The following is a 24,534-nucleotide window of genomic DNA, read 5'->3' as shown; positions in this document are numbered from 1 at the left end:
TGATAAATGCCAAGCTGTCAGAATGAAAATGTCACATAAATCATACATAAAGTGTTTACATTAAAAAAGATCGACTCGTACGAATTTAAACAACCTTTCTGATGGTGCCGTCATTTGCAGCAGGTTAGCCAGGTACTGCCAATGTTTCAATTTCTGGAGTCGAAAGAAACACAGCACATCAAAACGGAGTCATCAAACCAAAACAAAATGTATTTAACATGGTGCAACAGTCAATGCCATAAGAAATCACCATATAAGTATGCAGTTATATATCATCTACACATACTGATATGACTTTACAAATCTCATATTACATGTAGATACACAGAGAACGGACTTGGGAGGAAGCATTTGTTGCAGCCCTTCTAGGGGCTCGGTTTCTTACCTACCTGCTGTAGGGTGTGACAACACTTTGCTTTTGAAAGTGACTGTATTGCGATCGTATTGCATTCTCCTGTGAGTCGTGGTGGATAATAATCTCCACCATCCACACAACAAAATGGTACGGGGCTTGCTCAGCATACGACCATCCTTTGTGGGACAGGGGCTTGGCGGGTGCGAGGTCCCTGGCGGGTCCTCAGTGTGGCCATAAGCTTCTTGGGTCGGTCCCTGGCTCTCAGGAGGCAGCTGGCCAGGCCAGGAGGGCAGCCCACAGCCCGGAGTGCAGTGGTCTGCTCTGCCAGGACCATTTGACAATGCTGGGACTAATTCTGGAAGGTGCTGTACCTGCTCCGGGGGAAGCCTTGCGGGAAGAGCCCGGAGCCCCAGCAGGAGCAGCCGGTGGGGCTGGCTCCCAGCTGTGTCTCCTGCCCCGGGCTGGGGTGGCACCACATCTAGCCAGGAAGGTGGGAAGGTGGCAGTGGGCTACTAGCCAAAAGCCCTCCCCAGGGCACATGGAAAGCTGAAAGATAACATAGAGCAGTCCTGCAACTGCTCTAATAAACGCTGTGGGTAGAAGAGCTTCCTAACAACTCCAGACTATCTGTGGGAGTGTTAATACCATATTTACCTTTTCCCTCGCCAGCACCTCTCCCCTTGTCCAGCCCATGCTGCTCTGAGCAAGTAGTAGGAATGAAACAACCACAAACCAGACCCACAGTCCTAAAAATAGTGGCACTAACAGGGCACTGATCTACATTATGGCTCTCAACAACTGCTAACAGGGGTGGAGCTGGACAAGGGTAACTACAGCTGGAAATGCAGCAGTGTCTCTGCTGCAGACCAAGCAGGGCAAGGTGAGCAAAGGGCTTTTTGCTTTATTGATGTATGTCACTGCTCTGGAAAGAAAGACCTCAGCAGTCTTCAGGGGCATAGTCTGTGGTTGTGTCAGCAGTCAGTGACATCTGTGCCACAAATACCTTATTTTTGCCCAATGGAAGGCAATTACACCCCGAAAGACATCCTCACCAGCAAAACCACAGAAAAATTGGGGAGCAGAAGTGAGAAAACTGGAAAAAAAAAAAAGGAAGATTAGGGTAAAACAAGAGGAAGAGAACGTGAAGAAAGGAGAGAAAAATGACAGAGGAAGAGGGAAAAAGACTCAATAAAATAAAATAAATAAAAAAGCACCTCATTTGGGGTTTGCAGGACGTGACTCAGTGCCTGCAGATCTGAATTCTCCTTCTGACTTGACTCTGCCTGGCCGCATGCCTTTTGCCTTGCTCTATCTGAGTTTCTTACCTTGCAGGGCACCCAAGAGGGCAAATATACTGCAAAGCACAGGCTTTATAAATCCTCCAGCAGCAACAGCGGTCAAATGCTGTGACTGAAATGCAAAAAAAAGATTGTGGGTGGGATGAGAGGAAAGACAGGGAACTGAGGAGCGGAGAAAGGGTGAGGAGTGAAAGAGTGAAAGGAAGAGGGGAACAAAAGACTAGGGAGACCAGCCGAAGGAGGGAGAGAATCTCTTGGAAATGAGGTTAGCTGTTGGTCAGAGTGACTAAGTCCTCTTGCAATGGCAGGGGGAAGAGCTGAAGCTCATCCTGCCGACCTGCTGTGGAGACCGATGCTTGCAGGCTCCCTGCCGGCGGCACCCTGCAAGCCCTGTCCCGGGGCAGAGGAGCTGAGAAACCATGGAGGCCTGTCACAGAGAGGTTTCTAGACAGGAGGAGCGCCTGACGTAGAAATGCTGCCCGTCGTGCCCCTCTGGCCTGTGCACAATCAGGACGGGGAAGAAGCGGGCGTCGTGGTAGGTTGGGGGGTTTTCGTTGACAGCCAGCTGGCTGGAGTAGGAGCAGCACTGCTCGTCCTGGCAGCCCCGGTCCGCGATGCTGCTGCTGCGGCTCCTCCAGAGGCCTGTCCTGTGGGAGCCGTGGACACGGCAGAGGGAGAAGCGGCTGGTGTTGAGGGAGAGGCGGGAGTTGCCGCTGCAGCTGTGGAAAGCGTGGCGCGAGAAGATGGAGGAGGTGCTGGAGGCACGGTTGCAGCGTTCGCAGCCATGAGCCGTTTCGCCGTACCGGCAGACCGCGTAGCTGTTGTAGGCTGGGGAGTTGGCCAGGTCCATGAGCATGGCCTCTGAGTAGCTGGGGATCAGCTGCCGGTTGGTGCAGATGTGCCACTCCAGCTCGGTGCTGTCCTGTGTGGCATCTCGGGGCATGCGGTACCGGTACAAGGGCTCCTCTGCCGCTGTGGGTGCCGTGTACTCCAGGCCCAGCAGCTTCTCCACGTGGTAGTGGACGTAAGCAGTCCGATACTCTATGAGCACCCTGAGTGGCCACGAGATCATCAGGATAGCTGCCACCCAGAAAGCATAGTGGGACACGTACCATGGGAGGTGATCCGGGTCCCCGTAGGCCATCATAAGCTCTTTAAAGTCCACATTTTTGAGCTGCATGCCTTCCCTCACCTCCATGTAGTCATCCAGCCCCTCGATCTCCGTGAAGAAGTGAGCCCTCTGAGTCAGGTAAGAGTTCTCAGACTCAATGTTAGCAAAACTGAAGCACTTGGTGAACCTCAGCTTGGTGGCTGTGTAGCTCTCCAGGCCCAGGAGCTCCTTGGAGATGTCCTTGTAACCACAGTGAGAGTAGTCAAACTCAGCTTCAGCCACGTGGGTGTTGACCCTCTCATGGTAGACTTGCGTGGTGGTGTAGGCATCACCGTTGCGGTACCGGGTCACCTGCCGGGTTCGCCGCACAAAGTGGTAGCTGATGGCCTTCCACCAGATGCATGGAGTGGCTTGCTGCATGCGGTTGATGCATTCATAGACACTGTCCACGTCTGCCTTGTACTGCAGCTCTCTCTTGACATGGCAGTGCCAGCACTCCACCAGGTACACCACGTACAGCATAGAGAGGAAGGCCAGTGGGATATAGACGTAGCCGTCTGAGCATGGGCTGTCATGGTAGATCATGGACTTGCCCTTGAAGGAGCTATCAAAGCTGAGCTTGGTGACCCGGGCCAGCTGACACCAGGCCACCGCACCCAGGCAGCCATACATGAGGATGGAGAGGAGGAGGCATTTCCAGTGGGACTCTCGGCACATGCAGGCGCTCAGGGACTGCTTCACAGGGCGTTGCTTCAATCACACCACCGGGGAGGGGGAGAGAAAGACAAAGAGAGAGCGAGGAACCCATCAGTCACACCACTTTGCATAACGCACACAGTGACTGTTGCCTTCAAGACTGCGTCTGGCTTCACTCTCGACCGCCTGAGGACTGGGACACCACCCTACCTAATATAAATGTGAATATAAACAGAAACGCCCTGCCAGGGACAGAGGTCTCTGGACAAAACCCCTTCCTTGCTTCCTCCTGGCTCTGGGGAGGGAAGCTGTTCACACAGCAGTGACTTGCTGTGCCTGAACCCCAGTTGGACGGGCCCCATCTCAGTGGGCAAGACAGGTCCCCATCTCTTTCGCCCTGCCTGGAGACAGCATCATCTACACACCTCGCCATCTTCTGAGGCCGAGAGGGCTTCGCAGCACGTGAAGCATGGGGCTGTGGACTTGTCCCTTTGCTTTGCAAGTGCTCAGCGCCTGGGTTCCCACACGGTGCTGCTGGGGAGGCTCAGGAGCAGTGTCCATCGCAGGGCTGTGGCCCCATGGGTTGTGCCAGCACAGAGGGACCAGTACTTTGTGGAGCTGGAGCTGCTGCCTGACTCAGAGCTGACTCACACCCAACCCTGAAACCTACCAAATGATCGACACCATTTTTCTTGGAGGTGAGCCATCGGGAAAATTACTAGATTCGAGTACATTTAGTTGAAAAAATTGTCAGGATTACAGCACAGTGCAGCATAGCTTCAGGCTGGTTAGAAGACTAGCTCCGACCTAAAATACGTGAAAGCTTAAGCGTTGAAGCTAAGGGTGTATGCGTGAATACTTAAAATGTAGCACATCCCTCTCTTTCAAGTCCCAAAAGTCGGGCTGGGAGTAGAGCTGGAGTTTGCACTCTCGTACTCCCACTGCATCGCCTGAGATGGTATGCTTGCAGTCCTTACCCCAGCCATGGTGCAGTGAATCAGCTGCATTGTCATGCTATGTTAGGCTATAATAAAAAATGCCAAATTGAGCCAAGCAGCTAGCGGAAACGGAGTTGTCTCCCTGCAAGGAGCAGCAGCAGCATGAATTACATTACTGGCTGGCAGCCGCCCGTCTGTAGAAAGTGCGTGAAGCAAGACCCCCCGCTGCCCTGGTAGGTAATGCGGAGGGCTGTCTGAGTTCTTCTTGTTACTGCCATCCTCTGCCTCCCCCCTAACTCTGGGGAAATGACAGTGAGAAAGCAGATACACACTGATATTCATGCATCATCATGCCCTCTGCTGAGCCTGATTTCATGCAAAAATAGAAGCACACTGTTACTCCTTCTCCCAGGGGGCCACATCTAATGCATCAAACTGCTCCGTAGATGCCAACAGATGCTAGGTTTGGGAAATGTCTTCTCTTTCTTTCCCCACAGATAAAGTTCTCCCCTAGTATAGCTCATCTTGGATCCACAGCAATTAGGATTTAGTAAGTAATCTTGAACCAGCAAGGAATTTAAGGAGCAGCATCTTATGACTTGAGAAATAATAGCATGGTGCCACTAGAGAGAAGAGTTTACTGTCTTCTCAATGAGATGGAAGCATTGACATCTAACCTTGCAGGGCTATCAGGTCAGATTTAACACTGCTTTTTTTTTTTTTTTTTTTTTTTTTTTTCTGGGACAGAGAACCACTTCTAAGTAACTATAGAGGGTTTTATGGCTTGCTGTGAGCACTGCCAAACTAGACTTCATGGGGTTTGGTTTTGATTTCATAGCTTCTAATCTGACACTGTGTAAGTGCAGAGTAATTTTATTGATTTTAGGGAGCTACATCAGTATTCATCTGCAGGGACTAAGGGCAGGATCTGGCCCCTGATTCTTCCTGATGCATCCAGCAGGAATCTGTAAAGAATTTCTATTCTTATCCTAAACCTTTTGTATGTGTGAATGTGTCAGAAGAAAGAATAATTATTCTGGGCTGTACTCCCTTTACAGTGGCCAAAATAGGTGTTGAGAAGCTAAGTGGGTTATAAAGGACATGGTACATAACTTCTCTGTAGGTAGGGCAGTGAAAAGACCTTAGTATGGGTAAGAATAAGGCCATTTTCCTTAGCCTTTTGCAGGAAACCTTGAGGAAAGCCACGAAGTGGCTTCAGGCAGTCCTCAAATCAGCCAAAAAATAACTATGGCAGTTTTGGGGGGGAATCCCTGAGTCTATGTGCAGTCATGGAGAGTTTCATCTCTTGAAACTCTTGTCAAATACCCATCACTCTGTCCCAGTGCGTTACTGCCCCAGTGTAGGCTTCTGCCCCAGCCATACACTGAACCTCGGGTCAGAGCCCCAGGATCTCCCATCTCGTGGGAACTCCACTGGTAATCACTGTCGTCTATTCTTTGTCTCCGCTTGACACGGAGCTAGAGCTTTTAAGTGCTATAGTAATGCAAAAATATGGACTGTAATGAAGAATTGCAAACCTTTACCCTTTTTCTCCCCTAAAGGTTTTCTGAGGTGAAGAAAACTCTAAAAATGAACATCTCTCTACTCCAGTCACTGGGACTGTGCAGAAGAAAACAGCTGGACAATATTCTAGCACAGGAATTTAAGTCCACACTCAGGTTTCCACAGGTACTTCTCATGTAAAATCGTTTATGGTTAATACTGTGAAGAATACCAGTGGACCCAGCAAAAGATGCCCAGCAGTCAGTTTTAATGTCAGGTGAGTGCTTAAGTACTCCATGCAGCTCCGGGAATCCTGATTTTTTCTATGACTTGTTCGAAGAGCTGTCAGCCTGGCCCTGGGCACAACCATGCAAGAGGGCTGGCCCATGTCAGTTAAGGTACTATTTGCCAAAGGCACTGCAGTCCCCACCTTCCCTTTATCTCACTTCCCTTGACTAACAACTCCTCTGCTCTCTGCAGCGATGTGGTCGAACTTCCAACTCACTGCCTGGCTTCTGTCCAAGGGGTGATTCAACCAGCCCTGCTGGTTAGGGCTATCAGTAGCCATATCGGAGCGGGCAAATGCCTCTTAATGTGCTTAGCTCCATGAAATGCCATCTCCCCTTTGGGGGAAGAGATGGTTCTGGTCTCGCCAGTCCTGGAGCAGCACCAGGCTGGGTTGGCAGCAGCTCAGAGGCTTGCAGGTCCAAGATGACATTTCTGTGTGCGTCCTCTGGAGACACTTCGAAAATGGTCTTCAACCCACTGCACTCAAAGGGCTGGATCAGCCTAAACCACGTTACCTCCACTAGTCCCACTGCAGCCTGTAAAAAAGGCAGCTTCTCTCCTCCTTGCATTAGTGAAGACATGCAGCCATAGAGCCCACTGCCACATCTCTGATTCACACACCTACCAGTCCAGTTCAGCAGGGCCTTCATGTTCAAAACCCTTCAGGAAAAATACAATTATTTTCTCCTGGCTCTTCTGACCCACTGTCTCATACCCTCATTTGTTCCTAAGCAGATCCCACTCTCCACAGGTCCTCGGTTATAAAAGGATCTCTCTTCCAGGGTCTACCCCCACAGCTGTTCCTCCTATTTCAAGTTCTGAATACATTCATCTGGCCTATATTCCCTTATTTCTCCATCCCTTTGCTGAAATATTATCTAACACAATTATACTATTAGAAACACTTATTAGAGGGTTTGTAAGAAAGACATGAAATAGAACATAATTACAATAAAAGTATCAGACATTCAAAAATCTAATAAGGAAATATATCTTTCCATCTCTCTCTGCATAACAAATTCATTAATATGTTAAACCAGTGGCTCCCAGCCTTTATTAATTAACATACCACCTTCTTGCAAGCATGATGTTTGTGGTACTACGTGGAATTTTTTCCTTTCCGTGCATAGTGTTTCAGATCGAAACAGGGCAAGCTTGTATTTCTGGGTAAGTACAATAAATGCTTAAGGAAACTAATAATTTCCATAACTTGGGCCAGCCAGCAAACGGGAGTTGTGTCCTTTGAGGAATGCTGCGGGATCTGTGTTGTTTTGATGCAGAACAAAAGCATAACCCCTGGAAAATGTTAATAGAGAAATATAATTGAAGAAAGCAAAGACAGAGAGCCTGACAGAATGCCAGAGCCAAACAGACTGTCCCAGAACAGACTGAGGCTCAGTCACCAGGCACTTTGCCTGCGAGCTAGGACTCATGGATTTGGGTCTCTAACCCAAATCCTGCTTGTTGGGGGCTTTGCTTTGCGCTTTGCTTCCAGTGTTGACCTGAGGAGCTTCCTGACAGATTAAATGAGACCAGGGTTGCCCAGAGAAGCTGTGGCTGCTCCCTCCTGGAAGTGTTCAAGGCCAGGTTGGACGGGGCTTTGAGCAACCTGGTCTAGTGGAAGGTGTCCCTGCCCAGGGCAGGGGGGTGGACTAGATGGTCTTTAAGGTCCCTTCCGTCCCAAACTGTTCTGTGATTCTACAACCACTTCTGTCAAAAGGGATGGCTTTGCTAAATCAAACATTTCATCCAAAAGGTCCCACCCAGCTCTGATGACAGTAACAAATTGTAAAAATCTCCTGGTTTGAATGGAATGCTGTGAAGAAGCACAGCCGAGCTGTCAATATTATTGTTTATGAATTTCAAGTTGTGTTGAAAACACATGCTGTAAATAATGTCTTGCTACACTCTGGCATGCAGCTGAACAGCTTTCAAAGGCGTCCCTTCTCATTGCACCTGACTGGATTGGACACTCCTGTTAACTCTCACCCAAACTATCCATAATCACAAGCCAAAATTCACTTTATTCTTCCACACTTAAGAACAACAACAACAAAATATTTCCCAAATTCTTTAGTAGATCTCATCATGAATGAGAAAAATGCCACAGGCGAGAGGTGATGAGTGTGGGGAGAGCTGAGGGTGCCCATGCTGGCAGCCTATTTCCCAATAGAGGGGAAGAAATAGTCTGTGAGGTCTAAAGGAAATGGACCAAACTATTTTGGAGCCACAGCCTTTAAAGGTCCAAAAAGCCCCCAAGGTTTGGGGACAGCCCTGCCCCGAGCTGTCCCTGGCCCCAGGCAGTGCTGCTCCGTGTTTGCACTGGGGTTTTTTGGACCGTCATTTCCAGAAAGCTCAGGCAGAGTGAAGGATCTGTGTACCATGCAAAACGAAGAGGCAGCTCCACATCCTCCCATGGTCTGTTTTCTGTCTGGTGGCGTGGAGCCTTTCGAGACACTAAATGATAGATGCTATTTAATTTGTTGCTGCAGTTGCTGGAAAATAGTCTGGAAAGCCCTAACTGCCGACAGAGAACTGGAATTTCAACTGACACCTGTAGCAGACAGGAGTTTCCAGGCTGGCAACATTTCGATTATTTCTCCTTCAAGAAAGTTCTGTGCAAAACTTAGTTTGCAAATGATAAAACATCCAGGCAGTGGCTGAAAGGGCAATTGCCTTCAAAGACACCCTCCGACAGCAGATGCCCAAGATCAAAAGCAGGTATGCAAGGACTGGTGTGGAGCCTCTCTCGCACAGGCACACCCACCCAACAGCAGCCAGGTTGGGTTCTGGCTGCAGCAACTGTAATTAAAATCATTAAAACGTGCTCTGTGTTGTAGCAGCATGCAGATTTGGGCTGTTAATCAAGCCTAGTTTAAAGGGGTGGAGAGAAAGCAGCGGGGGAGTGCACAGTCCGGCATGTCCCCCACTTAGCAGCTGGAGCCGAGCATGCTCTGGTGGCAAGAGCAAGGGGCTGGTGGCTAGGGTTTTGGCTCTCTGACCCATCCCTTGACTAATTGCAAGCGACCAGCATTAAGACAAGTGCAGGTAAATTGTAGCTGGTAACCATGCTAAGTGAGCCTGCAAGCAGCTGCATCGGGGGTGGCTAAGAATACAAAAAAATTACCTCCCCTCAAACCCTGATTTCTCCTTAAAAGGCATATTTGATATGTAAGATGGATGCTAGAGAACCAGAACAACATATTTCTCAGGGAGTAAATTGTGCCTGTGCCTCTAGGTCTCTTCCTCTTGACGAATTAACTTCCCGGGGCACAGGTCGAGGTGGTCTGGGTGTCCCTGTTCTTCCAAGCAAGCCCCGCCATTAGCAAGAGGAGGAAGGGCCATGCTCAGAGAAGCCCAGACTGATTCCATCAGCCCAGGTTTTTGGGTACCAAACCTGAAACTCTGGTGCCTCTGTTTTGCCAGTGATGACTCGCTGCTTTTGCTGACCTCTGGATACAAGCATGTCTGACAGCAGGACTCAGCCACTAGCCATGTGGCTGTCCCTCGGTGTTGGTGGGGATTCTTATGATATAATAAACAGATGGTTCTTTAGGACTTACACGTAGTCATAGAAATTTGTCCTATCAACTTAGCAAGACTATTCTGGGTCAGGAAGGTTCAGCTTCTATTACAACCCAAACTACATTTACACCTTAAGACTGGGAGACACTACACCTTCTCCCCATAGCTCCTCTATCTCACAGGCAACGCAATTTCACTCTACAGTCCTATGTACAGCCCAGTAACTAGTGGTTGGTAAAAGCTCATCTTCCATAAAGACACTGCTTTGACTGATAAAAGAAATGAAGAACCTGCAGTCCCCTTTGTAATTTGTTCTGGTGATGAAATTTTACTGCCATTGTAATTTTGTCTCACTTCAGCCCCCATTCATGGCAGCAGGGATGTCCATTCTCCGGGTGATGAAAGACTCCTTTCATATGACTGCCTTCTCTCCCTGAAGATACTTCTCCATTCTAATTAGGCACCTCTCAGACTTCTTTTTGACAATTTAAATGGGTCAAGGTCTTGGAAGTCCTTCACTGCACTGCCCTAGCTCTTTTTGCTGCTCTGCCCTCTCTCCAGCACCTTGTGATCCTTCTTAAATGTGCACCCTGCAAGTGGATACAGGACTTCAGCACTTACTTCACTGGTTTCATACCAAAACATAAAATCACCTCCCATTCCCACTCATTCCCCCTTTTTATTGTCTCCAAGAGTTGCATTAGTAGATTTTTTGCCCAGCACCACCCTGGGAGTTCATGTTCAACCACTCACCCACTTTGCTCCCAGGTATTTTTTGAGTCACTCTTTCTGAGGACAGCTGAAGGGTTGGCTTCACTCTCCACCCTGAAATGTGTAATTTAGGATTTGGCTTTGGATTGAATAATGAAGTTATCAAACGAAGCAGATCCCTCTGTAGGACTGTGTTTGTCTCATCATTACAGACCAGCCTGCTAATGTTTGTGCCAACTGTAAATGTTACCAGCAGTGATTTTATACTTAATTCCAGTGGATAGTGTCAAATCTGGTAATTATTCCTGCAGCACTCTGCCAATCTATGGCTAAATACCCCATTAACTTATACAAGACAATTGTCTTCACAAAGCTAAGTGTCAATCATAAAAACAAGGCTGTGGGCATTATGTGGACCTCAAGGTGCTCCTCACACTTCCAGTGCTCACTGCCAGGAGCAATCCCACATACAGCTCTACATACAATACTAAGAGAAACCCTCCCAAAGCTTCAGTGGAGCACATTATCACCTTGCTTGCTGTTGCTGTATGCTCTTCATCAGTAGCTGTATTTTACTCTAGAAGTAGCTGTATGGCAGTGTGGGCTTGAAACATCTCTCCTTTTTGAGCCGCCTCAGTACTGCTTACGGCATGCAAATGGTTACAGTGACAATGACAAACCTGTTGTTCTGTCCACTTCTGATTTTGACTGGCAAAATAAATTTGAACTGAAAGTTGCCAAACTGATCCCAATAGAGGGGAAGAAATAGTCTGTGAGGTCCAAAGGAAATGGACCAAACTATTTTGGAGTCACAGTCTTTAAAAATTTGATATACAATTTTGCCTTATGCTTATGCTATTTCTCCATAGCTCTCTATTGACAAAATGGCTTTTTCCTCTTTTGTCAGACTTCATGCTTCAGCCTCCTTGAAAACTCCAGCATGAGCTGTATGAGCAGAAAATATGCTGCCACAGCATGAATTTATCCTAATGTTTGTTTTGTGGACAGTTTGGGGCCCAAGTTTGACTGACTGTGTCTGGTTCACAGCCAGATATCTGGGTTCCCCAATTTTAAAAGCATTAAAATTCTCCTTTGGGGAAATCATTCCAAAAGCACGTCCTCTCCTTTTAAACCCCACGTGTAAGTACGTTTGCCCTTGGTGGCTGACCTCAAGAGCTGCAATTTTTGCTGAAGCAAAATGCTATCATGTCTAAAATGAAAGAATGAAAGAAAACAGAGGGTAGTGAAGACGTGGCCTGCATGGAAATAGAGAAATGAGGGGGAACACGGTGGGTGCGAAGCTGTGAAGGAAAAGGATAGCCTCGACATGCTCTGAATGCCAGTGCCACCAAGGCAGGGGGAGGGCGCCGGCAGGTGAGGATGGAGACCAGCCAGCCTGGGCAGGGGCAGGAGGGAATCAGGCCCAGAGAAAGGACCTGGGTGAGGATCAATGGGGGAAGCACTGAACCTGACGGCACCAAAGCATTGTATGAGCCAGCAGTCCTCACGGCCCATCTATGGCCTGGGTAGCAGCTACTCATGCACGGCTGCTTTCTCGCTGCTGGGAACTTCTCCAAAAACCAGATCTATGCCCTGATCTCCTCCCCACAGCCTGGGGGAGTGGGATAAGGTTGTCCCAAATAGGGGCAGCGACTCCCACGGAGGTGACAGTGTGCTGCAGGGCTGATGCCGCAGCTGTGTCTCAGAGAGATGTGTGGCATCACAGCATGCTCCTGCTCTCCACAAAGACCTGGCTTCAGGGATACAGGGTGACTTTATCACTGTCTTCAACAACAAAATGACTCCACAGCTTGGGATTACTCATGTGAGCAAAGAGTAAATCTTCTCTTTTTTCCTCTTTTATTTAGCAAGAATAATCTTCCTGTCCAGGGGGAAAAAAGAGCGGGCTAAACACTGACAGAGGACTGGAAGAAAAGAAATAAAAGTAGAGAAGAAAGAATTTAAAATGGTGGATAAATTAACACCAGTCATACTTGCATTTGCCTCTGCAGATTTATGCTTGTGATGAATATATCCCAATGAGACACATGAAAGGGAAAGAATAATCAATAACCACAAGTCACACACTGTCAGGTGGTGACTTGCCTGGATGAAAGATTTTTGTCTCTAACTATGACAGACTCTTCCATCCTGGTCAACACAAGGCAGTGGAAAATGTTCCACCTCCTGACAGACATGGCAGGACTTAACACAGAGAGGACCACTGAGTCCTTGCTAGGCAAGCCCTAGGCTGTGCTGTTAACCGTAACTGAGGTGAGCTCAGACACCAGCACCAACCTCTGGTGCTGAGAAAGGCTTTGCCCTTTGTGCAGTGGGCAGAGATGATGCAAGAAGAGCAAGAAGATCTCTACTCCCTGTCCCCAAGCAGCCACAACACACGTGGGTGCAGATATCATCTTCCAGCTCCTGAGGTGATCCTGGTGAAAGACTGTCCCGAGGAGGCTTGGGGTGACCAGGGAGAAGACAACTGCAGGAGAAGAGTCAGAGTACAACCTCTTATTGCTTTCCACAGCCAAATTAACTCCTAGGTCAGATACTTGTTAGTACAGTGAGGAAGGAGCTTGCAGGGATGTGCTAGACCAGATGTTGGTGTATGATGGGTAGAAGTGCTCCTCCACCATGTGACCCGATCTGGGCACCGCATGAGGCATCAGTAATAAGGTCTGCTGAGGGAAAAGGGCGATATTACAACGGTCATCCCATAAATCCCCTCCTGGGGAGCCTGAAACAAAATCCCTCCTGCCATCCATCTTGAATGGCAAGAAGCCCATTACCCCTAGCTCATGCTGAGTCAGTAGCAAGTGCTCTCAGCGTGGCTGCCAGCATGGAGGGAAAGGGGAATATAAGGGATAGAAGGCAACAGAAAAAGCCATTTTGCATCAAAGAGAATTTTTCTCCAGTCCTTGAACACGGAGCATATTGGTTGCTGCACATATGTTTTGGATGCACCATTTGCTTTTCTGCCATGAAACTCCGGTGAGAATGAAAACTTCCTACAGGCCAGGGCCATGATGTCAATGCCCAGCAGAAATGCTCTTACTTGGTTTAAAAAGAATAACCTGCATCCACTCCACGTGTTTTTAGTGTCAGACTCAGGCTTTTGGTTCAGCAGTTGCCCTCCTGTGGTGAGCAGGGATCGCTTGGTTTCTCATTGTTTAAATCCCTGCGGAGATTTAATCTCATCCTTCCATCAAGGGAGCTGTCCGGGGGAACGTCTCAGGGTGGGAAGGTGCACAAAACGGTAGCATTAAATCCTCTCCCCAGGAGAGCCTATCGCAGGACAAGACAAACCATGAAAAGGCACAAATCTTGCTGATTCACCTGAATTTCAGATGCTAGGACGCCCCTGAAATACCATACAAAGACAGCCTGTTATTTCACACCATTCACCCTCATGAATTCAAGCCACCATCTGAAGATGAGGAAAGCAGAGGTCAGGACAGAAGGAGCCCCCGGTCCTCTAAAAAGTCAGATTCAGCTGTAGCTTTTGCAGGATACTTTTGAGTTCTTCAAGCAGAAATAAAGGAAATCCCAGAAAACAAAGGCATTTGGATTCCAGCCAATATATATGCTGCACATCACAGCAGGATGGGAAAACTACTCACTAAAATACAAGGGTACGAATGCAAGTGGCATGAAGAATTTGGGCCTAGACACATCCACAGGTGATGCTCCCACACACTGCTCCAAGGAAAGCCATGCAGTTACATTTTCAGTGCCAAGGAATCCTAGCGACAAAGTGGTCACCATTTGAAAAATAGAACTCTTGGCTATTTTAGTGGCAGCTTCTTACAAGCTCACAAAAATGCTACACTAACAAAACTATCCCTTTTTCCCCCAAATTGCTGATGTTACTGCCACTAGCTTTCGACTCAGCAGCAACACAAAGAGTGTATTCTGGGGGAAGAGGATTTTTCTCAGTAATGTCAATGCTGGGAATGAGTGCATCAGGGAAGAAAAGCTGGAATTGTTGCTGTCTCAGAACAAGAGAGTAGCTCCAAGAACAGTTAATTTTTCAACACTTTAAGCACCCATACTTAGCTCCTATTACCCACTCCCCCACCTTGAGTATCAGAGGTTCCTAGTAGACACAGGGTAAATTTTACAGGTATAACAATGTGGCTTACCTCAACACTTGGCATTCAACTGATAAAAGCATCACATACCCTCAGGAAAGCTCCTGGGATGTAGTTCCCAGCCACTGCCAGATTAGCGAGACCGAGTGATTGGCACGAGCCATAGCCTGGTGTTTTGCAGCTTGCCTCATGCCTAGCCAGCCACTTGCCCTGCCACCGCAGCCAGCAGCCAGCCCCAGGTGGAGCTGGTGCAGGTGCCCTTGACCCTGCTCCTGCACTGCAGGGAGCTCCTGGAAGGGCTGACGGCAGCACACATCCATCCGTCCATCCTGTGGCTGCAGAGCGGAGTGATCCTCACCTTGGCAGGAGTGGGCTCCAGTGTGCTCCAGCCTGTGAAAGCCAGACCCAGCTCCCTGCACCCCTGGGCAAGCCGCAGGGGACACAGAGGTTCCACAGCCCCAGGGATCAGCTAGGTTGCAACTTGCTGAGGGCACTGGTGTTACTGGCAGCTTTACTGACACGAAGGGAAAACCAACACCAGCCAAGGGAAAACAGGAGGGCTGGTGGGACCAGCTCCCGTTGCTTCAGCCTGGCAGGGATGGGGACAGCGGGGAGAGGGGGAGAGTCGCTGCCTGCCAGCCTCTATATGCTTGACAAAGTCCCAGCTGGGTTTAACAGGAATCCTGTAATACCTATTCTGCACCCACCTTTGCTCACAAGATGCAGCTCTCCAGGGGTGGGAGAGGAGCGAGCAGCGAGAGGGGGCTGGCGGTGCTCAAGCAGGTTGTTTTCTCCTGTGCTGTTCAAACAAGCAGCCTGCAGTAGTGGATGTTAGAGCCGTACTTCAGTGGTGCACTAAATTTGTCCCTTCCCACTCCTGGGCCCCTAGGGTCACAGGTGCTGTCCCCACCCTTGAAGAGTGCATGTCCTGTGCCTTAGATGTGTCACCATTGCCACAGGTTCTGGGTGTCCTGCCCAACCTTCCTTCAGTCTCAAAATGGGGAAGTGAGGGACTGACCTGGAGCCAGGCTGGACAACAGCCATGGACCGGTTTCCCTGGGGGGGAAAGTGGGGAGCCAGGAGGAGACAGCTCTGTGAGGAGGAAGCCCAAGGAGTGTTAGTTCCTCACCAGCTATTTGCAGCCTAGTCGTTGAATGACTCTGTTTAGAGACTTTGCAAATGACGAAAATAGTTCATTAATATGAATACCATTTAATCTTTGCTTACTCTAAAGGAACACCTTGAGATTTAAATGGGGGATAGAAACATCTAAAATATGATCCAGGACTGATCCAAGCTCCAGCGAAGTCTGGGGGGAAGTCTTTCAAAGGGAACTGTGAATCAAGCTTTGTCCAGAACCATGAAGTTTTATTTTTATTCTCACATATTTGCAACACCGTCCTTTTACCTAGTAAAATCAGAACAACATGGCTCTGTGATTTGGCCTCTCAACCTCCTGCCTTCCCATTTCCCACGTGTGATCTCCCTGTCAGAGCCTGCCAGCCACACTTCAGCAGAGGCCCTGCCAGCCCTGCGGCGCTGGGCAGCCGCAGCTCAGGCTGTGGTCGTGCCAGGTCCCGCATGCTGCTGAGCTGAGCATCCCTCACAACACCATCCAGCCACCGCTCAAGCTTCCACTGCTCTGTCAGATTCAGGGAGTGTGTTTCCCCATCTCTGCACCTTTTTGAACACAGCTGGGACCTCAGCGCTGTCAATTAATAATGGTGCTCCTGTTAAGATGAGGTAGTATCCCAGCAGCTAATGCTTCCCTGTGAGAAACAAGGTTTCATCATAAATATCACTTCTCCTTCTTGCTTCTCTCTTCTCTCTCTGCGACACATTCTGCAATAACATGTGACAGCACAGCAGGTGAAAGCTTCACTGGAAATTCATTTAAACACCTAATGGTTAAAAGGGATCCTGGGAGCCAGGACATCTGGATTTTATTTCTTGATTTGACTTTGCCTCATGGCATGGTTTCATGACACCTTTTCATACCTCCCAAAGACACTGAAAAAATAGCATTTACAGAGTGCTTTCACATAAGCATTGCAGCAGCACTCTCTGGGAAGGCGTCTCCTCTGCATGTGAGCTGTCTCATTCTGCCACTCCAAGTACCAGCTGGTGGGAACCAGGGGATTTAGCTCCTGCCCTGGCCTGCTGACAGTCCCTTGCAGAGGACCATGGCACACATCAGGCCTGCAGACATACTGCCACTCCCACCTTTTCAGCACATGCCCTCACTACCCCCTTCCTTCACCAGGTACTGGCACTTCTGGCTGGCCCACCTCACCTCCAGGCAGCCATGAGGGGCTTGTTCTCCATCTTTGTGGTCCTCAGAGGGATCCCCATGCTGGCTGGACCCTGCTGGCAGATCCTCTCACCCCAGCCTTCATGGTGCTCCATGCTCCCCCTGACCATCGCAGAATCAGGGAGATGGCACAGCTTGTGCCTGTGGGCTCTCAGGCCCTTCCAGCTCTAGTCCTCCAGGACACACTGTGCTGGTTTGCAAGAGCTTTTCAATGTAAGATGTCGATGGCTTGTGCCAAATCACTTTTGTTACCAGACCAATCAGATGTTGTACTCCACAACTCCTGGTCTAGCTCCTACAGCAATCAATTGCATGGGTATGAAGAAGGCCTCTGGCCATAAGTGCATGGCCACAGATCATTCCTTTCCCACAGCCAAATACGCCGTGACCTGCAGAAGTCTGACTGAGCCCATCCTCTTCCCTGGTAAGGTCAGGTTATGCAGACACCACATTTGCGAGTCACCCCAATTACCCACCATTAGCTCCCTTGCCAGGAGCATGATCCTTCATGACCTGTTCTCTGCCCTTTGCTGCCAGCTCCCACCGGTCCCCGCTCTCACCAGCCAGCTGTTCCCAGCCCCTGTCTTCCTCAAGACCCAGTATTACCAGTCTTTCCTCAGCAAGGCCTTTGCTGGCTGGATGCTGAACTGGGATGTGCAATACCTCAGCCATATAGAAACGGTGCCACGTGTGAGTTGGGATTTCCTGTACATTATTCACCTGATGTAAAGTCACAGAAGTTAAAAGCTTGGTCATTTCATGGGGCATAATCCTCTCCGTCCTCTCCTGGTGGCACGTGTGGCACCATGACAGCAGCTGCCAGGTACACCAGACACCACTTCACAACCTTAACTCCGCTCTGGGAAGGCTGCCAGCCTCCCGGTGCTGCCGAGCAGCCGGCTCCGTGCGCAGCCAGGCTCCTCCAGCCTTCCCACTCGCCATCTGTCCTGCCCGTTTCAGGCACTTTTCTTCCTTGCTTTTGCGGCTGCAGACGAGATGTGCTGTGGGCAGAGCGGTCGGCGCTGAGGGAGGAGCCCGCATGGGCAACTCTTGGCAGCAGCCTCTACCCCTGACTGCACCGCAGGCTCCTGGGGTGCAGGCAGCGCCCCTGCTATAATACCTCGTCAGCTATTCTGTGGGCCGCTGCTTAAACAAAGTTACCCCGTTACAGTTTCAGGTAGTTAACAAAGACATTAGAACAACTGTGACCTCAACAAAGTTTCACGACACACTATTTTTAACTTTACATTTCTTAAGCTCAGAGGAGCCCGATGAATGATTAGACTCTGAAAGTGAACTCTTGAGTGAACTATATTTTCCGTGATTAGAACTTAAAAACTAATTAACTACTTAACTATGCTTTTCCAAAAAAGTAGAACTCCTGCTCTAAGTGAAAAATCAAACACAACCTTATCCATAGAGTCACAACAGTGTCACTGTAACAACCGCAAGGGCCTTACAGTGCTGACGATAGCTCAGCTACCATGTGTTAGGACACGCCTAGAAACAAGCCCCACTCACTATGGACTGCTTGGGGACATTTCACTCTTTTTAATCTCCGTTTCCACAGTGTCCCTGGTCACTGGCAATGATCTGAGCTATTTTCTTCCAAGGTGTAGAAACAGATGAAAGGACGCCTTGTGCTTTGTTCCCAGGGAGAAGATGCCTCCTACCTCACTCTTGCAGTGGCTTGCACTGACTGAAAAGCATCCGTGGTATCCACTCTTACCTTCTGGAGGGAGATCATCCCCTGGGGTCTCTGAAGTGAGAAAGGGAGAACAAGGACAGCGTTTGGGGCTTCAAAACAGTGTGCAGACTCATTGCTTTCCATTGGTATCAGCTGACCAACTATCCACTTGAGAGACAGCATAAGAAACCAGGTCTGGAGGGGACCTACCAGGGAGTCACCTAGTCTCCTTCTCCCAGGAGGCAACATCTATGTACTTAACAGCTGTTTGCCTAAACTGTCCTTACAGCCTTTCAATGGTAGAGCTCCACAAGCTCCCCAGTTGCTTCAGACAAACCTCCATTAAGAAAATTCCCTTGCTGGAGGCAGTTGGGAAGGTCAGCTGGAAGGAGCGACTCACTTCAGTCTCAGCCATGGTGCCAAGGGAGCACTCTCTGTTGGAGAGGACAGAAGATTTTGCCTGTACAAGCCCATGCAGCTGGAGCCCGGGCTGCCCTTCAGAGCTCAGACACATCCATTTGATGTTTCCTATCTATTTTTTTAAATTCTTGACAGCTTCTTGTGTGAATTGCAGAGAAGGCAGACAACTTCAGGACATCAAGAACAGACACGTGATCAGAAGATAAAGTGGGACAATGAAAAGAACAAAAGCAGAAAAAAAGGATGTGATGCCTCAGCATGGATTTTCTTATGACAGGATCTGCAATGCAAATATTGCCTAGAACTACAGGATCATGAAAAAAAGCTTTCAAGTTCCTCCAATTCCACTACTGCTGGACTTTTTCCTTTGTCTCTGTGAGGGAGACCATTTGGATCAAGGAATGAGATGGACTCCTTGGTTTACGTCTGCTGAATAAACCACAGGCAGGAGGGGTAGAAAGGGGCTTCTCCTGTTTCACCCTCACTCAGAGGGGGAGTATCGTGTACTGCACACAAAATAACTGTTTGGTCAGTCATACTCGCTTGGGGTGGTGTCAAGTCTCCCTTCATGCTAACCAGCAGCTATCATTCCGGGTGTTAGTGGAGCAGGTCTTTTGCAAGAGGTTTGGAAGAGCTGAGGGGAGGGAAAAGTAGAGCTTCCCCAGGAGCCGTGTGTCATGTTCCCTGCCCTCCTCTGGGCAGAGGCTGTTGGGTCAGCACCCTGCGCAGCTCTTTGGTGGGAGGTTTACCAGGGAAATTACCCCTTTCTGGAGATGGGTACCCAATGGTTCCTCTGCAGCTTCTGCTTAAAAGGTGGCAAGGAAGAATGCTAACCTCCATCACAGGCTCTGTGCCCTCTCTTCTCTCCATCCCCTGCTCCCGGGTTCATTTCTCTTGAGTCTTGGGGATGACCACAAGACTCTAGAGGAATAAGACATCGCTAGAAAGGCAGCGGGGAGCAAACAGGCCCCTGTGGAGCTGTGAGAAGAGGGGGTTTTATCAGACCGTAAGGATCTGCTGGTGAGTAAGGTGCACCTACAGCAGGCCTGATAAACCTGAGGGGGTCGCCTGCCTTGCTTCCTCCACCACCACTCAGCCACTTCAGTATGACTCAACCCACAGACGGGGACAATTTAAAGCTACCCAGTTTAAGTTATGAAGGCTTTATGTCTGATGTTTTCAACGCCATAAGATAAGCCTTGACAAATAAAATATGTATGTTTGTCATTCTTATTGGGGGAAAGGGATAAAAAAGCTGGAGAACTAAATGAAGTTAATCCCTCAAGTAGAGGATGTCTCCCCAGTGGCATCCTTAAGCGGAAAGGACCCGGCTATTTTTTGACCTGACAGTCTGTAAAGCTGTAGACTGCAAACAAGCAGTATGTATATTTTAACTTGTAATACCCTTGGTGCTGTTGTGACCACAAATAGCGCTTTTGAAAGGGTCTCCTGTTGCATTTTGCATTGGCAGTAAGAGGCAGATGAGACAGGTTTAAGTGGCCTGTCTCTTCTGTAACATCTCCATCAGTGAGCTGATGACCGTGGGTTTCAGGAACATCGACCCATGAGGTTTTCCCCCTTTTATTTAAATAGCTTAACTGATTACATTATGTCATGCCCAATTAAAGTTCTTAAATATGATAGAGAAGATAAAACCAGGCATGGACAACTGCTGTTTGACTCTGCTGGTACAGGCAAGGCAAATACGCATTTCAAAATGTCAAGCGGCTGCTGCTTTCAGCTTTCTTCAGTGATTACTTGGCTATGGTAGCAAATAAATGATGTTTGTACTCACCAACTTCACTTTTCTGAAAAAGAAAAACAATTTCCAACTAAGTTTTAAAGTTTTAAATATTTAAGACCATTTCCCGATTGAGGTGTAAATTGGCAGAAACGCAGAAAAGTCCCTACCAACTCTTCAGTGTAGGCGTAGGCTGTCACAATAATAAGTAAGACAAGAAAAACCAACAGCCCACTGCTTAACCGGGGCAGTACAGAGCAGCAGGTTCTGCTACCTCAGGAGGAAAGTAAAGGAAAATATGTCCAGAGAATCAATCTCCAGCAATAAATGCTGAAACATTTGGAAAAAACACGTCCTTTACAATCCCTCCCCTCAAAGATTCTGATTCTTTTTTGCAAGAGTTGATGGGCTGGTAAAATCCTACACCACCACCAAAAGCATGGCTGTTCCAGGTCATCCAGCTTGAGCAATCGAATTTCAACAGAAAAAAACCCAAACCAGAATACTGGAAGGTAATCTGAGGGCTTCCTCTGACATTCAGCAAAGTCAGCAGTAAACTTGAGTGGCCCTTGGCAGAAGAGGACGAGGGCCACAGCAGGTAAACGAACTGCCTCTCTCCTTTCTGCGCCGCAGCTGCACCTTTGCTTGTCCTGCTTTCAAGAGTAAAAACTTAGACTTCAGACACATTCTCTGTTACTAGCTCAGGGTTTTATGTCACATTGATTTATTACCTAATAAAGGCAATTTTCAGCCACTCTTAAGATTTAAGCCCATGCATTTGATCTAAGTGAAATCCATAAATGACAAGACTAATAGAGCAGTCCATGAAACGCCCATTTAATACCGGGCATTCAAATGCAACTGCAGGCCCAGGTGCAAAAAGACTATTTACACGGAGATGGAGGAAAAGACCAGTACTGTAGGACTGCAGCGTTAAGATGTCACTGTTACAGGCATTTGAGATATAGACTCAAATGTGCAAATGTTTGTGTTGGAGCAGAAGAAAAACTGAGAACAAGATGAGTGAAGCAAGATATAATGTGCTTAGCAGAGAGATCAAGTGCTCTCATGTCTAGAAATGGCTTGGATGTTTTTATGGTGGACTTAATCTATTGGAAAGCCTTGTGTAGTTCCTGGTCATAGACCAAATAAATCAAAAAATCCCTTCCAGCATTAACCATCTATTGATCTTCTGCAGGGCTGTAATTACATTGGGGACCTCTACCGCTGGAACAGCAGCCGTATCCTGGATCCAGCCACAGCTCTTCGCAGTGAACCATGCTGCAGGTGTTTAAAAAGCAATTGTACAGGAGAAAACCCTAATTTTCACCCACGGAGGACAGTTTTTTCAACCTGAGCTGCCAAGTCAATTTCCTATTATAGGTACTTTAAGAAGTGCTGTTTGGTTTTAGCCTAAGTGTACGGGTTCACTTAGGCTTTGTTGAGGCTAGTGGATTTTGACTACAGGACCACGAGACTGTTGGTGAGCCATGGGACCCGTTAACAGAAGCTTTAAGCAGACTAACTGCACACAGCAGTGTTCCAGGGCTGCCTTCACTTCTGTTTTCAGTTTTCTCTGCCTGCTTTGAGGCTGCTCTCTGCATCCCTGGGAGCATGTACATTTGGTTATAACTCCGTATTATGAAGAAAGTTCAGTCACTTCCATGATCTGCACATGGATTACACGATGTAAATGGCAGACCTGTCAAAACAGTTGGGAGCAAAGGCTACATTAGGCGTAGACGAAAATCTCAGGCATTCCTAAAACAGGGCAGCTTGGTGTCCCAAGTGTGCAGGACTGGACATGCATTGTCCCCCACTGCCACAGAGCCCTGCAGTTCTGCCTGGCCGATGCCCCGTGGCTCAGGATTTTGTGTCAACACTCAGATACATCCGTCATTCCCTCCCTATGATGTGCAAGGCCACGGTAAGCACATCACAGCTGCTCCAAAAGAAACATAATAAGCTGTATTTTTTCCTACAGTGTTTTCTATTGCAGATTAGGCAACAGGAGTGCCTAGGCCCCAAGGGAAAAGGAGAGGGATGAGCTCCTCCTTTGGCCCAAAACACCTGAAAGCCACGGCGCCCCCCGCTCCGCTCCTCAGGCTCAGCGTGTCCCTCCTGCCACGAACACCAGCGCCTCGTAGAGCTGCAATTTTCTCGACCGTTTCAGAAGTCCCAGGGAAGCGGCGGGCTCTTCTAGGCCAAACCCCACGGGTTTATTTAGCCAAACTTCCACTGGCCAGGCCCCCCTTTCTCCCCCCCCCCTCCCCATCGTTTCGGCGCAGAGCCGCCGGCCCAGCCGCCGCCCCGACCCCAAGCCCGACCCCGGCCGCAGGGCTGGGCGCCGGGGGCCCCTCGGTAAAACCCCGCAGCCAGCGCCCCCCCCCCGCCGGCCGCCGCGGAGGGGGGCGGGGGAGTGTCCCGCCGGCGGCCCCGGCACTGCAGGGCGCGGCGGGGCCCCGCTCCGCACCGCACCGCGCTCCGCACCGCGGCTGCCGGCAGCCGGGCGGGCTGTGCCTGGTGCCTCGGCTTCCCCCCGCTCCGAAAACACCCCCAGCCGGGCACCCCCTTCCCGCCGCGGCACCCCGCTTTCTCCCCACGCCCGCCCCGCACCCCGGCTGCCGTTGTCGTCCCCCCCACCCCGGGTTTCCCCCCCCCACCGGCCCGGGCCCGGGGCGGGCGCCCCCGCCGCCGCTCACCTCCTCCCGCACGGCGGCGGCGGCGGCCCCCGGCGCGGAGGTGCTGCCCGGCCCGCTTTCAGCAGCCGCCTCGGCTTCCCCCTCCGAGGACATCCTTGGCCATCACCGGCGGCGGGGACTGTGGAGCCCCGAGACGGCGGAGCCCCCCGCGGGCCGCCCCCCCGCGCCGGGGCCGGGGCGAGCCGCCCCCGCGCCCAGGGCCGCCCTGCCGGGTGCTCCCGGCTCCCTCCACCATCCCAGGCGGGCGGGCAGGGAGGGAGGGAGGGAGGGAGGTGGCGGAGGGGAGGAGAGAAAGACGAGGCGGAGAGGGGGGTGCCTGCCCCTACCGCTCCCGGCCCCCCCAGGTGGGCCGGCGGCCGCCCGGCGGCTCCCGGCGCGCCTCTGCGGGAGGCCGGGCGCTGCGGGGTGCGCCCTCCCCTCCCAATCCCTCCCGTTCCCGGGGTGCCCCCCCCGTCCCCTCCCCGGAGTGCACCCGGGGGTCTCCTTCTCGGGGCGAGCTTCGTCCTCCCCCCGCTACGGGGTGCGCGCCCCCCCCCCCCCCCAGCGCATCTTCACGCCTTGGCCGCCCGCAGCTCGGCCCCGGCCGCCTCTCCCACCTTTCCCCAGAGCCCGCACCTGGCCCGGGCTGGCGGCAGCACCCCTCGGGAGGAGGAGGAGGAGGAAGGCTGCCCCGGGGGAGCGCTCCCGCACGGAGCAGCCAGCCAAACTTGCCCGGCGATGCCCCGCTCCCCTCCCCGCTCGCTGGGCGCTGGCACCGGGGGCAGAAGGCGACGCTGCCGGGACCGAGCCCCGAGGTTGGCCCGGCCCCTCCAGGCGCAGGCGGGGGGCAGCGGCCACCCCTCCTCACCCCCATCCCCCGCGCGGGGATTTCTGCTGCCTCCGGGGCGACCGGACCCCGGCCCTGCCGCCCGCCTTCACCTCCTCCCTCCCGGAGGAGCAGTTGGCCGAGGAAATGGAGGCACCTGGCTGCTCCTGCCCCTTCCCCCCCTCCCCGCTGCCTCCAGCACAGGTCTCCCCCCACAATTGCAGCCTCCTGCAAACTCCCTGCACTGCCAATATTTCTTCCTCCCGCCTGCATCCTGTGCTCAGTGCATCCAGTCATCATCTGCTCTCCTGCTGCCCAGGGCTGGTGCACCACACCATCTTCTCTG

At 50.5% G+C, this 24,534-nt stretch overlaps 1 protein-coding gene across 1 annotated transcript; it reads right to left on the bottom strand.

Moving 5' to 3' along the window:
* Positions 1 to 189: 189 nt before the first annotated feature.
* Positions 190 to 23,588, bottom strand: LOC141922392 (transmembrane protein 151B-like). The gene is made up of 2 exons (XM_074821532.1): positions 23,384 to 23,588; positions 190 to 3,514 (listed from the first exon to the last, which is right to left on the bottom strand). Exons 1-2 carry the CDS (start codon positions 23,474 to 23,476, stop codon positions 2,084 to 2,086), a joined length of 1,524 nt encoding a protein of 507 aa, XP_074677633.1. The 5' UTR covers positions 23,477 to 23,588; the 3' UTR covers positions 190 to 2,083.
* Positions 23,589 to 24,534: the final 946 nt, after the last annotated feature.

Source organism: Strix aluco, chromosome 4, assembly GCF_031877795.1.
Source record: "Strix aluco isolate bStrAlu1 chromosome 4, bStrAlu1.hap1, whole genome shotgun sequence".
Taxonomy (NCBI): Eukaryota; Metazoa; Chordata; class Aves; order Strigiformes; family Strigidae; genus Strix; species Strix aluco.
Note: the sequence above shows the minus strand (reverse complement) of the source record. Positions and strands in the feature narration are given on the sequence as shown.

Coding starts and splice junctions, on each gene's coding strand:
- LOC141922392 (XM_074821532.1), bottom strand. CDS start 23,476: ATGTCCTCGGAGGGGGAAGCCGAGGCGGCTGCTGAAAGCGGGCCGGGC. Junction 3,515..23,383: donor CCGCCGCCGTGCGGGAGGAG/GTGAGCGGCGGC, acceptor GTGTGATTGAAG/CAACGCCCTGTGAAGCAGTC.